The following is a 16,964-nucleotide window of genomic DNA, read 5'->3' as shown; positions in this document are numbered from 1 at the left end:
CGCAGTCTCGCAGGCTCCATCAAAGTCGTCGACGAGAGGCCAAGGAGACGTGGTCGTTGTTGTATTCATCTTGGACCGGTCCGGTTCACTGAACCGGGCGGTCCACCGGAGTGTGTTTGTGTAACCGGTAACTTAATCAGTTTAGTAGGTAGTCGAATAAAACCCTAGATCTTCGGATAGCGTCTTGGCTGTCTGCTTGTAGCGTAGACTGGACCGATCGATCTCCTGCGCTGGGCGATCCCCAGACTTCGCCGATGGCCGGGGGCAAGAGATTTCTGGGGGCGATTTGCTTGATCTCACTTTGTCTGTCAGTAATTGGGTTGGCGGGATCCGTCACGCCGATCGACCTCGATTTGCATCGCTCAGCTGCTCTGGAGGCGTTCGTAGTTTCTGATGGATCGTTCGGGGGGTGAGTTGCGCAATGCCTCTTGCCTGCGATCGCTTTTCTTTTGAGTGATTTTTCCTTTCGAGAGCTCGATCCGGTTACATTTCAGCCAGATGCGAATTCGGCTGAGATATGCCTAGTCCTTTGGCTTTCTTTCCTTCGTTGCCCTTTGCTCACTCTCTTGCTTCCCTTGTCAAGTTTTTTAATTGACCTCATTTTTGGGCTTCTGTCCTGAAGAAGTGAATTTTGGATGATAAGTAAACACATTTTCAGTAATGCAGTTCTTTCGTTGTATGGATCAGAAGGATGTAGTTCTTCCGATCTGTTTTCCTTGTTCCATCTTCAATTCAGTGGGAAGGTGACCCGGAATTTTTTTGTTGTCGTATGCCATTTGATATATGATTTTATCGTCGTATGACTTCTATGGTTTACACGTTTGATCTTGGTTGCCTTTTGCTTTCCGTTTGTTACCTCGATGATTTAACCGTACTTGCGATTGTCATCATATTCCATCTTATTCTTGGATTCAACGTGCTCGTTGAGCCATGCGTGTCTCTAAACTATAATATGCTTCCTCGTCATAGGATCCCTTCAATCAGTAATGCGACAGAGATCCATCTAGTTTATGCTACGTTGAACTACTGAAAAACCGTGGGCTTCAAAGTTGAAAGCTGTCTCGGAGTAGAAGCCCATGCAAAATCCATTTCGGTTACACTTATCTTGTCAATGCTTAATTTTTCCTCTATCGTACCTGTGAGTAAGTAATATACTGTACTAATGTTGGCCTGCCGTTCAACTGAAATTATGTGCTATAATGGAAAACATTAGGTTGAAATATTAAGATTGGCCTTATCCAGTGATCTTTCAATCGCAATCTCGCTTATTCCTGTTAGTTTCAAGTTTTCTCGTAGTGTTCATCGTTCGTTGGTCCTTTCACGTGTATTTGACGTGATAGTAACTCTTCAAATCTTGCCTCTAAGTTAAGTCACCTGATCATTTATCGGTCTGCATTTTGTCTCCTGGCTGCAGGTTACAAGAAACATATGAGGCTTTGTGGGTATTTCAGATTCTTGGAATTGACCAGGTTACAGATGTGAAGCGGAAGACATGTCTTAGTGTTGTGGACCGCCTTAGCTCTTCGTCCTCTAGTGTCGCGGACCTATATCATGCGTTCAGAGTTAATAGCATTCTGAAGTGTGAACCTGATACCAACAAAATTAAGGTTTGATATTTTATCGTTTCTAACGTATTTGCGCATTTCACCACTTCACATCTACGACCCAAATCGCTGTATCAACTTTTTACTTATTTTGTATTCTTTTTTTTGGCTCCAAGGATGCCTCCTCTAAATTTCAAACAGCTGTTGGTGAAGCTACTTCCCTCGAAAACCTCCACCAGGCAATATTAGGGCTGCTTATTCTTAAGGTATTTTATCCGTTTCTTTATGTTTCACTGTCTCTGCATTGTGTAACACAGTTTTCTCCTATGGCTGCCTTTTCTGGTATAGTTGTACTTTTCTTGAAGTGGTACTAACTGCTCGATTGTCATTGAGTATTAGAGATATTCTCATCACTCACCTTCTGGGCTTTCATGCAGGAAGAAGGCTTCTCTGTTGCTCCTGTTAACGTTGATGGGATTCTAGATTCAATCAAGGTTAAAAATTCTCTCAGGCCTTCGTGAAAATGATTTTTCTGTTCCACTTTCCATGAGCTTGTATCTTTAAGTTGAGGACGTTTTATGTGCTGACTAGCATTTGCTTTGAAAAGTCTCTCAGTCAAAGGGATGGGAGATGGCGGTACAATCCCACAGGTGGTGAAGCAAGCGTATATGCTACAGGTATTTCAAGTAAAATATACTTCATTGACATTGCAAATGAAAAGTTAATTGCAATCTTGTGTGCTGTAAATATTCCGCGTGTGTTTTTCTCTTTTGCTTTCTTTCATTCGCCATTGAATGACTATTCGACACTTTAATTTGCTTCAGGTATAGCACTCGAAGCCCTTGCTGGAGTTATCTCTTTATCAACTGATGAAATTGATAAGTCCAAGGTATAGTTTAAACAATGCTCTTATTAGTCATGCCCTATGTATCTTCTTGCCGAAGATTCTTTTTTTGCGTGCTCGGCCTGTAAAACCTCACGGCCTACATTTCTATAGTTCGGAAAACCAAACGGCTGAACTCTATCCATTTCCGAGTTACGAGAGCTTGCAGTGATTAAGAACCAGAGGCAGGAAGTTTCTTGCCGCTTAGCATATTTACGACCATAGCATCTAATCACGCCCCATAAAGAGGAGCCTGAAACGAAGTTACTCTTCCTTAGCGTCTCCCACATTCTCATGCTAACTGCTGAAAAGTACTGGAGTTAATCTCCACACGGGGATTTCTCATTTTCAACTTCTTTGTTCAAATATCGCTTAGGGCATGATCCAAATATGGTTTTGCGTGGCATGCAGGTTTCCAGCGTGAAAAGAGACATTGTGAAGTTGTTTGACATCATTGAAAGTTATGGTATGGTATTTTTCAGATTTTTTGACCTTGCACATTTTCGTTCCCTCAATTTTTTTGTTGCATTGGCGTTTATCTGTTTCCCCAATTCTTTCGTTGTGGCTGCTGTATAGTATCATAGAGCTCCGTATTGTAGCCGTATATTTTTTGGGGAGTCAACATCGTGCTTATAGTTTGTTGAAAATTCTTGTTTGCAATTTTTTTCTGGAGATTCTTTTCCATTTTAATTCCTTTCAATAGTGTGTTCCGTAGCTTGTTTGCGATTTAATGAATCATGCTGGGCCCATCCTTGCTGTGGCATGAGTGTTTGTGCTTTTTGTGTTTTCCTCATTGAGGGGTTCTCATTTTTAACAGACGACGGGGCATTGTTCTTTAGCGCAAAGGAACTCGATATCAAAGAATACCGTGGGCCACTTTCTACCACTGCCGCTGTCATCCGAGGGATGAGCAAATATGCTGCAGTGGCACCGGGGCAGTTGGATGTGCGTTGTGCTACAGAAAATTTTTCGAATTTTCGTGCAATTTTTCTTTAATGATACGGATGTATTTGCTCCCCGTGAAAGCTCTGTCTCATTCTTAAATGATGTCTTAATTGCAGATTCCTGGGGAGAAGATCGTTGGTTTGGCGAAATTCTTGCTTAGTGTCGGAGTCCCTGGCAGTGCTAAAGATCTTTATTACCAGATTGATTCTTTGAGTAACTTGGAAACCAGCAGGTAAATAGATGGTTTGATTGAGTTGACGTCAATGCTCTTCAAGGGCTCTTCAAGGCCTCACCGAACGTCTTTTTCTTCTTCCTTCGTTATTTATCCGTTGGAATTGGTGTTTGCTTATTGAGGTCTTAGAGTAGTTCCGATTCCTAGTTTTCTACTTTGATTCACTATTTTTAAATGACGACGAAATTGTGAACTCAAAATCTAGTTTTCTACTTGCTGGCAGGCTGTACAACTCGCTCTGTCGTTAACAATCCGTCTTTGATGCAGGCTCGGTGTTCCTCTCATTCTATCTCTCCCTGCATCTGATTTGTCACTGACTTCTAAGGACCTGTTGAAGGTGCGTGTGTTTATATTAAAGTCTACAGGAAGTACTATTTGGAGTACAACTCTACATTCTGTAACTTCTGGGATTTGATTCTGGCCTTGCAAGTTTTTGATGGGTTTACAAACTTCGGCAGTGAATGTATTGTCGCCTCCCATTTAGTAACGTAAAATTCTAATCAGAACGACGTGCAAAACGTGCAATATTTTTTGTCTAATAAAACATGCGCCTGTGTCGCAAGCGTCTTAATTGACTCGCCAAAGACAAAATCTGTTAACAAAGTGCTTCTCTAATTGTGCAAGACATCTCGTTTTCTCTTAATTTTATTTTGAAAAAACTCTTTTTCACTTAATGATTTAAGACGGGTGAGGAAATCACTCTTGGTTCCTTTTTTCACTCTGCTAGGTAAAAGTGACGACCGTCTTTGGGTCCAAAGCACCTCCTCTTACGGTCATACTTGTGCGAGCTTTGGATTCCAATTCAAAGAATGTCCCTGCGTTGGAGAATAAGGTATGAAATACGTCGTCTTTTACCAGGTCTAAAGATACTTTAAAAGATGTCATTCTGGGCAGGCATCGTACCGATAGATACTGTGTTGGCGTGTTTAGAGATGTTGTATCATTGTTTAAGTGATATTTTGATAATAACGTGCGTTTCGTTTGATAGGATTTACGGTTTGACTCCGACAATTCAGTGTATTATCTGGATTTTGCATCTCTGAACGTGGATGTGGGGAAGTACTACCTATCCTTTAAGGTATCGGTATTTGTCAGATTATATGTTATTGGTTCTCTTTTTCTGACCAAGTTGGGGACTGATCTTCTCTACACGTCTGTGTCATTTCCTTCAGATTTTGCTTCACGAGTCGGAGTCCGAAAGTAATTTTGCCACTCCTGGTATTGTCCAAGTGCCCGTTGTGATCACGGGCATCTTCGAAATCGATGGTGGGGAAATTGGGGTTTTGGAAGCTGATGGTACAGGAACTTCCAAAACGTAAGGCATCCAATTGCTTTTTCTGAGAAACAATTTATTTAATATTTTTTCGACTCATTTTTTCCCTTTACAATTGTGTGTGCATCTTGGAAATACATCTCTAATTTGGCTACTTTAGGTCCTATACGAGTTCTTGGTTTGCGTTTTCCTTGATTTTCCCTTGTCTTAAGTGGGTTGAATCCTCTTGATTCTGGGATCCGGGGAACAAAAAACTCATCGTCAGTGTTTATTTGCTTTGAGGTTTCAGGCTAGATTTGACCCAGGAAAATGATGTAGCGCTCTCCGCCAGTCATCTCCAGAGGCTGATTCTGGCCTTCCGTCTCTCCTCACCGCTCGGTCAACCATTCGACCCGCAGCAGGTTCGTTGATTTACCCAACAATAAACGCCGAGTATTTCTTTTTCCCCACGGTGATCTCAATTTTGCTGTTTCCGGCGGCCCACCCTCTGGTGCAGAATTTCCTCAAGCTGAGACACGAGTCTGGCGTGGAACACGTGTTTCTCGTGGGCGGAGATGACAAGCAGTACAAGATCGTACTGGTATGCACTACCTTGCTGTTTCCGGCCGACACTACCTTGGTAACGTCTTGGCGATTTCTCATACATTTCATCCTTACACGACAGGACTTTCTGGGCCTGGCGGACAAGCTGTACTATCTCTCCGGATCATACCGGATCCAACTCGGCGTAGGCGACGCAGCAATGGTCCCGATCTCGCTCTAATTTTCCCTTCTTTCTGATTCCAAATACAAGTTTTTGCCTTGAGACTGACGATGGGGGGATGCGGTTGAACGCAGGAGAACTCGTTCTTGTGGAGCGTAGGGCAGCTGGCTCTGGAGCTGCCAAAGGCGCCAGAGAAAGCCGCGCGGCCGCCGGCCCAGCCGGCAGACCCGTACTCGAGGTTCGGCCCGGCAGCGGAGATCGCTCACATATTCCGCGCGCCGGAGAAGCGCCCGCCCGAGCAGCTCTCTCTCGCCTTCTCGGCCCTCACCCTCGTCCCCCTTCTGGTCTTCCTCTTTGGGGTGAGATGCTCGCCACTCTTCCGCTTCTTCCTTTCCTCTGTCTTACCGCGTGTTCGTAATCGTGAACTTGCGTTTTGCTGATCATTTGCTTGTTTCTTCTGCCTGTTGCAGTTGCTGAGGCTTGGAGCCAACCTGAAGGGCTTCCCGGCTTCGCCGACACCAGCCTTGTTCGCCGTCCTCTTCCACGTCGGCCTCGGCGCTGTGCTCGCCCTCTACGCGCTCTTCTGGCTCAAGGTCTGCTAGCTATCATTTTCTTCGATTGGAAGACGGGGGATGGGACTGATCGGTGTTGTTTGTCTCTCCCTGCAGCTGGATCTTTTCACGGCTCTCAAGGCGCTGGTGTTCCTCGGCGGGTTTCTCGTCCTCGTCGGCCACCGCGCGCTCGCCCACCTTGCTTCGACGTCCGCCAAGCTCAAGTCCTCGTGATCAACCAGGCGCTTCTCCTTCTGTTTAATCACTTTTTCTTTTTTACGGATGTTCTCTAGCCAATACTCGTGTTGAAGAAATTTTGTTAACCAAATTTCAGTTCAGTACGAACAGCCCAAAAACGAATTTTACTTTGGCAAAGATCCAACTCATACAAGAATGCGCCTGTAGCTCAGTGGATAGAGCGTCTGTTTCCTAAGCAGAAGGCCGTAGGTTCGACCCCTACCTGGCGCGTGCTTACACTCCACCGTCAATCTTTTAGTACGTAAATTCTTGAATTTAGAAACCTAGTGGATATTTTGTAGGTAAGTTCTTGTAAATATGTAAATTGTCGTCAAACTCTTTATTCTGTTAAAATTCGTCATTCGTCCACGCGGCGGCGCGGTGGGCCAGCTGCCCGATCTCGTCGATGTTTTCAAATGAAAATTTACATTCTAAGAGTCGTGTTCAATCGTTTTCCCATGAAATGTTCGCCGCGGCGGCGGTGAGCCAGCTGCGGGCCTGCGCAGTCTTGGCGATGCGCCTTTGGGCCATGGCGTCCCTGACCCTGGCGGCGCCGTCCCAGTCTCCGCACTCCGCGCGCATCCGCAGCAGCAATAGGTACGGCGCCGCCGCCAAAGGGTGGGCGTTCATCAGCTCCTCCGCCGCCCGGGCTCCCCGGTCGCCGTCGCCGTGGACTGAGCAACCCGACGCCACCGCGCCCCAGGCCACGGCCGGCTCCGGATCGGACAGCGCCCCCCGCGCCGCCAGCGCCTCGGCCTCCGCTAAGTGACCCCCCCGGGCCAGCAGATCCACCACGCACCCGACGTGGTCCGCCCTCGGGCTCACCCCAAACGCGGCCATGGCGTCCAGCACCCCGCCCGCCTCCTCCACCAGCCCCGCGTGGCTGCACGCCGTCAGCGCCGCCAGGAACGTCACCGCGTCCGGCGCCGGCCCGCCCCCCTCCGCCATCCGACGGAACAGCGCCAGAGCCTCCGCGGCGCGCCCGTTGCTCGCCAGCCCCGCTATCATCGCGTTCCAGCTGGTCGCTTGTTCGGTCCCCGCCTCGCCCGTCTCCTCGAAGGCCCTGGCGGCGCCGCCCATGTCCCCGCACTTGGCGTACATGTCCACCAGCGCGCTGCTCGGGTGCTCGTCTCCGCCGAACCCGCTCCGCGCCAGCACGGCATGGACCGCCGTCCCGCGCCGGAGGCAGGCGAGGTCCGCGCAGGCGCCGAGCGCGCTCGCCAGGGCGGACTCGTCGGGAGCGACGCCGTGGGCCATCATCTTCCCGAACAGGGTCAAGGCCACCGCCGGGCTGCCCGCCTGCGCCAGCCCGGAGACGGCTGCCGTCCAAATCACCAGCCCCCGCTCCGCGACGGGAACCTCCGCCAGCAGCCTCAGCGCGTCCCCTTCTCCGCCCCGCCGCCGCAGATACGCCGCCACCAGCCCCACGTCCACGTGCCCGCCGCCGCGGAGGAGCCCTCGCCGCAGCGCCTGCGCATGCAGGGGCTTGGCGGCGCCGTCGCCGCCGGCGGGGAGGACAGCGGCCAGCGTGATGGCGGACGGCGGGAGGCCCCCCCGCAGCACCTGCCGGAAGCACCGCAGCGCCTCGTCCGCGTCGCCGTTGCGGGCGTAGCCCGCGATCAGCGCGTTGGAGGGCACCTCGGCGGCGGAGTCCGCCTCCGCCGCTCCCGAGACGAGGACGAAGGCCTTGCTGGCCGAGTCCATGTCCCCAAGCTTCCCGTACAGGTCCACCAGGGAGACGCCGACGCGGGCGCTCGCCTCCAACCCCAGCTTCACCGCCAGGCCGTGCACCTGCTCCCCGACAAGCCCCCCGCTTCCTCGGACCGCAGCCGCCGCGCCGACCGCCGCCGCCAGGGAGACGGCGTCCGGCGCCGCGCCGCCGCCGTCGCGTCTCATGCGGAGGAAGGTGCGCAGGGCCTCGCCCTCGCGGCCGCCGCGGGCTTGCCCCACCATGAGCGCGTTCCAGGAGACAGCGTCGCGCCGAGGGAGGAGCTCCAGCTGCCTGGCCGCGCCGCCGAGGTCGCCGCACTTGCCGTAGAAATCGACCATGGAGTTGCCCACGAAGGCGTCCGAGTCGTAGCCCGCCTTCAGCGCGAGCCCGTGCAGCTGCTTTCCCATCGACAGCCCGCCCTCGCCACCCGCTCCCGCGGCGGCGCAGAAGAGGCTCACGAAGCTGCACGCGTCGCGCTCTCGCATCGCCGAGAAGAGCGCCGCCGCCGCCTCCGCCAGCCCGCTCTGCGCGTGCCCGGCGAGCATGGCGTTGCAGGAGACGAGGTTCCTCTGGGGCATGGCGTCGAAGACGAGGCGGGCTTCTCCCGGTACTTGGCACTTGGCGTAGAGGCTGATCAGCGAGCTCCCGACGTAGACGTTGGAAGCCAGGCCGCGCCGGAGGGCAGCGCCGTGGACCTGCCGCCCCTCGCCGAGAGCGGCCAGGTTGGCGGCGGCGCTGAGGACGCTGCCCAGCGTGGAGCGGGTGGGCTCGACCCCGGCGCGCAGCATCTCTCTGAACATGGCGAGCGCCTCGAGCTCACTCCCGTCGCGGGCGTGGCCGGAGATGATGGCGTTCCAGGCGATGCAGCCCGGGGAGGGCATGGTGTGGAAGAGGGCCCTCGCCTCCGCCAGCCGGCCGAGGTGAACGCAGGCGGTGACGGCCGTTACCAGCGCCACCTCGTCGGGGACGGCGCCGCTCTCCGGCCGCCGCATTCTGTCGAACAGGTGGAGGGCGTCCTCGGGCCTGCCGGCCTGCACGTAGGCGCCGATCATGGCCGTCCAGGAGACCGCGTCGGGGCGATCCACACCGTCGAAGACCCGGCGGGCGTCGTCGAGGCGGCCGCACTTGGCGTACATGTTGAGCAGCGATCCCTGGCAGACGGCGCTGCCGCCGAAGCCCATCTTCACGACGTCGCCGTGGGTGCGACGGCCGAAGCGGAGCTCCACCAGCCGCGCGCAGGAGGACAGCGCGACGGCGAGGCAGCGCTCGTCGAGGGGCACGCCGGCGAGGCGCATGGCGCCCACCTCGCGGACGACGTCCCCCGCGGCGCCGCGCCTCGCGTGGGCAGACAGCGCCGCCGCCGCCGCCGGCGCGGCATCGGAAGAGAACGCCTTCCTCCCGGGCCTGGCGAGGACCGTTGAGAGCATGGTGCAGGGGAAGAGATCTGCATCGTCTCGGCGGAGAGAGGAAGAAAGGACCCGCCACCACGAGAACCGGAGGAACGAGCTAATCCGCCGCCGGCGACACGACGGAGGCATCTGACTTCATCGCTGGCACTGCAGAGTGCAAAGACTCTCTCTCCCTCCCTCCCTCCTTCCCTACCCCCTCCAAAGAAGAAAGAGATGATGGTTATACTACGAATTTATTATCTCTATTACTAATTCTTTAGTTGTAAGACTCAATTAGGAAAAGGAAGGATTTTTTATACACTGCTACTTAATAAAGTTATATTTTTTATAACTTTTAAAAATAGAAGTTTAAATAAACGTTCCTATAATTGAATCATAGTACCGTAATATTTATGTTTGTCATTTTCAAATAAGGGCAAATACTACGAAAGAGCATGAACTTTCGTCTTTGTCAGCCGGGCAGCATGAACTTTCATGCTTGTTCAAAAAATAGCAAGAACCAATAAGAAGACGCCAAGTGGCGTCTTCTTTTTTGTCAGCGATGGTCTACTGACGTGGCTTCCACTGTGGCAGCCAGATGGACTCCACGGTGGCATCCACGTCTCAGGCCGCCGCCGACGCCGCCCGTCTCCATCCGCCGACGCCGCCCGTCTCCGGTCGCCGCCGCTGCGCATCTCCGGCCGCCGCCGCCGTCGCCCCTCTCCGGCCGCCGACACCGCCCATCTCCGGCCGCCGCCGCCCGTCTCCGGCCGCTGACGCCGCCCGTCTTCAAACCGGCAGCCGACGCCTCCCGTCTTCAAACCGCGGACGCCGCCCGCCGACTCTTCTTCTTCTTCTTCCTCTTCTTCCTCTTCTTCTTCTTCCTCTTCTTCTTCTTCTTCTTCTTCTTCTTCTTCTTCTTCTTCTTCTTCTTCCTCTTCCTCTTCTTCTTCTTCTTCTTCTTCTTCTTCTTCTTCTTCTTCTTCTTCCTCTTCCTCTTCTTCTTCTTCTTCTTCTTCTTCTTCTTCCTCTTCCTCTTCTTCTTCTTCTTCTTCTTCTTCTTCTTCTTCTTCTTCTTCTTCCTCTTCCTCTTTTTCTTCTTCTTCTTCTTCCTCTTCTTCGTCGGCGGCCGGATACGGGCGGCGTCCGCGGTTTGAAGATGGGCGGCGTCGGCCGCCAGTTTGAAGACGGGCGGCGTCGACGGCCGGAGACGGGCGGCGTCGACGGCCGGAGACGGGCGGTGGCGGCGGCGGCCGGAGACGGGCGGCGGCGGGGGACGGAGACGGGCGGCGGCGTCGGCGGACGGAGACGGGCGGCGTCGGCGGCGGCCTGAGACGTGGATGCCATTGTGGAGTCCACCTGGTTGCCACCGTGGAAGCCACGTCAGCAGTTGACCGTCGCTGACAAAAAAGAAGATGCCACTTGGCGTCTTCTTATTGGTTCCTGCTATTTTTTGAACAATCATGAAAGTTCATGATGCCTGGCTGACAAAAACGTAAGTTCATGCTCTTTCGTAGTATTTGCCCTTCAAATAAAGTCGCATTCCTTAGAAAAAAATTTAAGAATGTCTATGATGTTAAAATATAGGAGGCCTTTCTCTATGTCTTTATATGATGCAACAACATCCTCGTCCATTTTCAGGTTTTCTGAATGGGGGTAACGAAGTGGTTTCAAAATTAGTTAACTATTGTGTAACTAGTCGGTTTACGTGCTAATATTGCTGCCAATATAGTTTCCATGACTCTTTCTACATTTCCTCATGCTGAATGTTAATTTCGTTAATGATGAATTAGATTATTTAAAGTTGTTTAGATGAAGATTGGCTGGAGTTTAGATCCCAATTTTCACACTAGTCTGATGTCTTCAGTTTGTTCAATGTCTCTTTTGGATACGATGACAACAGATCTAATTTATTTTTTTCATCCAACATAATTCCTGAAGTTTGTCTACCACATTGTCTTGTGATATGATTCAACTTGCTAACCAAGGCGTGCGCATGAGATGTAGTTATGTTCTTGGTCTGATTTATAAATGATAAAGTGGATTTTATCCTCGTGAAAGGCACAAATCTACTGATCACAAATTGTCTATAGAGTGGACGAAGTGACATTTATTATTTCTATGCTTTGGAATTCCCAAAAAATAATCATTTGAGTGTCTAGGTTATAATGATTTTATGGTAAATATAAATAAGAAATCATGCCAATTTCTGAAGTTTCTAGTCACTTTCATTTTGATTTCCAGATAGGATTACTAAATGTATACACTTGCAAGTTTCCGCAGAAATTTGACGACCTTTCGTTTGTTAGGTTGGTTGACACTGATGCATCCTTTGTCTGTGAGTGTGTTTGTTTCCAAACTTAAATTTCCAATTATATGAAACTCCGTGGATACCATTCTTGGATTTTGTTGACTAATTTTATTAGGGTTCAAGTATCCACACACCGGCATAATCATGTTCCAAGTAATTTTTTAGTTTGAATATTTGGTAGAAATGATAAAGTGTATACACTAGCATTATTTCTGTGTAAGTTTTGGTAATGAGTTTATTGTTTCTAGTTTGAACTGGAATGAATGAAAACATCTATTCGTAGGTATATTTTTTCGCCGCTTTGTAAATTAAATGATATGGCAATGTGTCATTGTAAGGAAGTACCATTTTAAGTGATTGATAAATAAAATATTTAGTTTAATATGTTCGAATGTTATAATGTGGGTATGAAATCTGTCTTTCCCGAAGTAAATGATCGGTGTATGATTGTGGACCTTTTATTTTTTTTAGTCTCATATATATTAAAATGGACAAGAACAATCAACAAAAACTAAGAGCTATATATAACCGTGCAAATCACTTTGAGGTGATTGTCTCCGTGAGTCTGATTGAATATTTTGGTGTTTTTGCATTGTATGGCTTTGGTTGGAATGAAGCCTTATCAATTTATGCAACAGAATATTATGACCCGAATCATAACGACATTCAAAACGTATAAATCAAATCACATATGTATAGTTCAGATCTATGAATTCTCAAATGGTTGTGTGAGATGTGTCCAGACGCTCACATGTGTATCCTCTAGATGTATCCAGGCAATACTTTTCGCATCAAGTCTGCTCCTTTACTTTGACGTGCATGTTGGGTTATGGTGCCTTGATTGAATGATAGAAAACATTTTCTCTGTAATAGAAGAATTTATCAATTAAAAAGTAATCTTAAAAACACAATACATCACATGTACCTCATGAGTAACCTATTCTACCCTAGACTTGCTCCCTTGGAGATGTTTTTAAAGCTATTTATTTGTCTAGCCTCTAGAAGTATCTATGCGATCAGGTTGCTCTTGGAAGTCTGCTTCTTCCTCCTACGCTTCTTCAAGTTCATGTAGAACTTCTCACAATGAAGACTCTCTTCTTGGATGAGCGGAGAAAACTCAAAAGGAAGCAAATATGGGGGAGTTACGTAAGCTTATCATTAAAAAAATATTAAGTAAAATATATTCACTAATACCCCTATGATATTGTGTATGTGACCCTTAAGTCACACAGAGTATTCTAGCTAATAATGTCACTAACCCAATAAATATATTAAACAACCTATAGATTAATTAACTAACGATTGATTTAACACAATCAATAGGATAAGTTTTAAGTCCGCGGCCTGCTAAGCTACACCATGCGCTAAGCTAGGATAAGATACCGAGTAGGTTCAAACATTCTATCACTATCGATTATCGTATTAGTCCTTAATCCATGTGACACTCTCGAACAACTTAAGCTATGGTTGATTGTCAAACCCTTATCCATCATTTGACTCATATCAATGCGTAACATGGATCATTAGAGAATTCCTTCTCCAATATCCTTAGTCCCTCGGGCTACGGATATAGCTAAATCGTCTTTCTTGAGTCAATATCCTCTTATAGCAAGGGTGGATGATCCCATTTTTACCACTCCATCATCTCCATGGGTTTCTTCCTAATACGAGCTATGACTTGTTTGAATCCCACGCTTAGTGAAAATATAGCTGTTTATCCACTAGATGTCTGTCACCGATTGTTATGTATGTGAAGTCCCTCATCTACTTCATGCGCGTTGGGTGACTTAGGATATCCCAATTATCAAAACCTAATCACTCATGAGTTAGTGTTATCTATTCATAAAATAATTGGAGAAGTCTTTTCCAATATTCTATTGTTTTGGCTAAGGAGTTTATTGCATTGTCTTAATTAGTCTTACTCCTCTTCTATCGAGGTAAGACAATCCCATCTTGATCACTCAATCAACTTTTTGAATTTGTTCTTGCACCCAATAAGATTACATAGAATTCCAAGATTAGGAACTCACATTTAATAGTGAAAATGCAAGCGTCCATCCATAAGATATATTTGGTACATCTGGCGTAAGGACCACTTAGACAACTATTGTGTGAATCAACCTGATCGCTAGTTTGGTATAATACCATTCAGGATTCCATATATATCAAATCAGTGAACTCTTTATGATGAATAGGACCTGCTACTTGTTCTTAGTGTCTACATACAAATGGTTATAAGAGCGGTCATACTCATCATATATGCAGGACTATATAGTATTATTCTATCACAATTTGTGAGTCTTTATTGAGTGTCTCAAATAAGAATATTTATAACACATGCCTAAGGACCCATGATCTTCTTTTATGATCTCATCATCATTCACTAGGTTAGAGCATGTATTAACAAACTTCATTAAGAGCATCATACATGCGCTAAAATGAATATAGTGTACTGACGAAAAGTGAATGAGATGTGGAATGTGTGATTTTCTACCCAGGCACATATATTTCCATTAAAAATGACAAGTGACATCTATTATTGTGATACACAATTATCTAGATGACATGTTTTACATAATAATGGATACAAATGTATTCCCTCATGTAAGCATCCATTAATAGTTTTTATTAAAATCAAGAGTAAGTGTTTTTTATGTATTCGAGTAACTCAATGTCTGTTTAATAATTTCCTACATTATGAACCCCTGAAAATAACCATATCATCTAGATAAACCCGACATAAATTCCTTGAGCTTTAAATTAAAATAATAAAGAATTATGTATAGTATAGTTATATAGTTATGATATAAATGTTACATTATTTTTGTAGGAATGAGGATATAAGAAAACTTTTTTATTATAAGTTAAGAATATATTATCTTGAGATGCTTTATGAACTATTGATACATCCTTTTAAGCTAATGAGATCTCTTTAGTCAAGCAAAGCGTCAAAAGGAAGAAGACAGATTACATTGCGTACATAGTTTAATCGACCTGCACTTTTTACTTGAACATTTCAGTGCAAACTTTAAAAGCACTTCCGCAAAAAAATACAAACATCACATTTGGTGACGAATCGCAGAGGAAAAACCACACCGGCCAATTATATTTATGGCATTGTCAAGCTTTTAAATATATGTTTGATCTTATGAATTTCTAAATCAATACACTTGCTAATTGTTATACTAAAACATCTGCCGTGTTACCTAAACAAGAATGCATTCTGATATGGTTCCTATAAGAACATATGAAAGGAGAAGAAGGAAGGGGCTGAAAGTTAGTGGGCCAGCTGGCATTGAGCTGGTCAACTGACTAATGTTTTCTTGAAAAATAGTTTAGGAAGGAAATAAAGAAAAGGGGGTTAGAAATAAAGGAAGGGAGGATGGAAAAAAGGACAGAGGCTTTGGAATTTTATGGAGCAAGCTATTCTTGAGGAGCGGGAGCTGCATTTGGAATGAGGCTCTACAAGGGTCGAGGTTGCAGAGAAGAAGGGAGGCGACGTGGGGTGTTCTGTACGACCAGGGCTAGGAGTGAGGATCCAATCTGTGAGTCCCATTTATCAGAACTTTTTACCATTCGATATGGTAGTGTATCATTGGTATCAGAGCAATGATATTGGCCACAATGATGCTGAAAGAAGTGGAAGCAAGATTGGAAGAGAAAGAGGCAGAGTTGGATGAGCTGAAGGCAGAGCATAAGAGGATCACAGAGGAAATGAAACTGATCCGTGATGAGGCCATAGAGAACGGCGAACTGTTAAGGCAAGTGTCGCACACCCTTGCAACACTTAATCAAGGAAGCACGTCTGGGGAACATGGGCCGAAAGAGGAGTTTCCAAGAAGCCATCAAGAGAATAAGAGCTGTGTATCAGGGGAAGTTGAGACAAGAAATGAAACGTGCATTGAGAATCGGCACAAGAGCTTGTACAACAAGTTCGAAGTTAGATGGAGGCACCAAAATTTCGAGGGGACGATGTTGAAGGTTGGGTGCCAGGTATGGAGAGGTTCTTTCAGGTCCAAGAAGAACAATTGGAAGATCGGATTGATGTAGCAATGGCCAATCTGGAAGGCGAAGCCCTACAGCATTACCTATGGACCATCGACAGGTACACCTTTATCGGTTGGAATGACTTTAAGATCCATATTGGGAAACGATTTGATGAAACGCTAGAATATAATATCAAACACCAGTTTATGGATATCAAACAGATAGGGAAAGTGAAGGAATACCGGAAAGAGTTTGAAAGACTATCGTTTTATCTGCCTCCTATGCCAGAAGGTATAATGTACGACAAATTCTTGAAGGGATTGAAGACAGAGATACAGACCGAGATGGATATCGAAGAATTTGTGGGACTAAGAAGGCTTGTGGATTTAGCACTTAAGACAGAAAACAACTCAATGCCCTTTGGCAAGTATGGGAAAGTCATAGTCAAAAACGGGGAAGACCACCGAATGCTAGATCACGTTACCAGGGAAACCACATTCACTCTCTTCAGTCTCAAGGAACAGGAGGGAGTTATCGCAAGATCAAGGCCAAAGTAAAAGAAAGCACTCAAGAGACCCCTGTGTATAGAAGGAAACTTAGGTTAACAGGAGAAGAGTTTCAGAAATGCAGAGAGGAAGGCCTTTGTTATAAGTGCAATGAAAATTTTGGCCCTGGGCATCCATGCAAGAAAACTCTACAAATCTTGACTGTAAGTGAAGAAAAATGGAATAAATTAGATCCCGACACTAATGACATTGTGGAGGTAGAAGAAAATGACATCCCACCGGAGGCATGACTGTTATCAGCACATGTTTCACTGAACTCTATGTTGGGATGGACAAATCCAATGTCCATCAAGCTGAAAGGAGAACTACAAGGCAAAGATATCACAATATTAATTGACAGCAGAGCTTCCCATAATTTCCTTTGTGCACAAATTGTGGAGGAATTCCATTTCAGAACTGATACCTCAGTACTGTTCCAGGTGACATTGGGGAATGGGAAGTCTAATAAAGGTCACAGATTATGTGTGGGAGTCCAATATACTCTTCAAGGTATTGAAATGACTAGTGATTTTCTGCCATTTAAGGTGGAAGGAATTGACATGATCATAGGTATGGCGTGGTAATCATCTTTGGGATGGACCCATATCCATTAGGAGCGACATATTTTAAAGTTCAGAAGAGGAGACAAAGTGG

The 16,964-nt window shown here is 47.0% G+C and overlaps 2 protein-coding genes and 1 non-coding gene across 3 annotated transcripts; 2 read left to right on the top strand and 1 right to left on the bottom strand.

The window, feature by feature from the left end:
* The first annotated feature begins 172 nt into the window (after positions 1 to 172).
* Positions 173 to 6,506, top strand: HAP6 (ribophorin II (RPN2) family protein). The gene is made up of 19 exons (XM_078585740.1): positions 173 to 409; positions 1,415 to 1,607; positions 1,721 to 1,810; positions 1,982 to 2,038; positions 2,152 to 2,221; positions 2,369 to 2,433; positions 2,839 to 2,893; positions 3,245 to 3,372; positions 3,489 to 3,604; positions 3,872 to 3,941; positions 4,332 to 4,436; positions 4,593 to 4,682; positions 4,777 to 4,919; positions 5,167 to 5,278; positions 5,374 to 5,457; positions 5,542 to 5,622; positions 5,715 to 5,939; positions 6,051 to 6,173; positions 6,249 to 6,506. Exons 1-19 carry the CDS (start codon positions 255 to 257, stop codon positions 6,363 to 6,365), a joined length of 2,079 nt encoding a protein of 692 aa, XP_078441866.1. The 5' UTR covers positions 173 to 254; the 3' UTR covers positions 6,366 to 6,506.
* Positions 6,507 to 6,526: 20 nt separating this feature from the next.
* Positions 6,527 to 6,599, top strand: TRNAR-CCU (transfer RNA arginine (anticodon CCU)). The gene has a single exon. It is a non-coding gene; the product is annotated as a tRNA-Arg (tRNA).
* A 144-nt stretch (positions 6,600 to 6,743) lies between these two features.
* Positions 6,744 to 9,679, bottom strand: LOC144711721 (pentatricopeptide repeat-containing protein At3g09040, mitochondrial-like). The gene has a single exon (XM_078585739.1). It carries the CDS (start codon positions 9,615 to 9,617, stop codon positions 6,813 to 6,815), a length of 2,805 nt encoding a protein of 934 aa, XP_078441865.1. The 5' UTR covers positions 9,618 to 9,679; the 3' UTR covers positions 6,744 to 6,812.
* Between the last annotated feature and the right edge of the window lie 7,285 nt (positions 9,680 to 16,964).

This window comes from Wolffia australiana, chromosome 14, assembly GCF_029677425.1.
Source record: "Wolffia australiana isolate 7733 chromosome 14, ASM2967742v1".
Classification (NCBI taxonomy): domain Eukaryota; kingdom Viridiplantae; phylum Streptophyta; class Magnoliopsida; order Alismatales; family Araceae; genus Wolffia; species Wolffia australiana.
This window is presented reverse-complemented; position numbering and strand designations above follow the sequence as displayed.

Bases quoted from the DNA above. Each gene is read 5' to 3' on its own strand.
- HAP6 (XM_078585740.1), top strand. From the start codon at position 255: ATGGCCGGGGGCAAGAGATTTCTGGGGGCGATTTGCTTGATCTCACTT. The intron at 2,894-3,244 runs GTATGGTATTTT...CATTTTTAACAG, and splicing joins TGACATCATTGAAAGTTATG to ACGACGGGGCATTGTTCTTT. The intron at 4,920-5,166 runs GTAAGGCATCCA...TTGAGGTTTCAG, and splicing joins GGTACAGGAACTTCCAAAAC to GCTAGATTTGACCCAGGAAA.
- LOC144711721 (XM_078585739.1), bottom strand. From the start codon at position 9,617: ATGCCTCCGTCGTGTCGCCGGCGGCGGATTAGCTCGTTCCTCCGGTTC.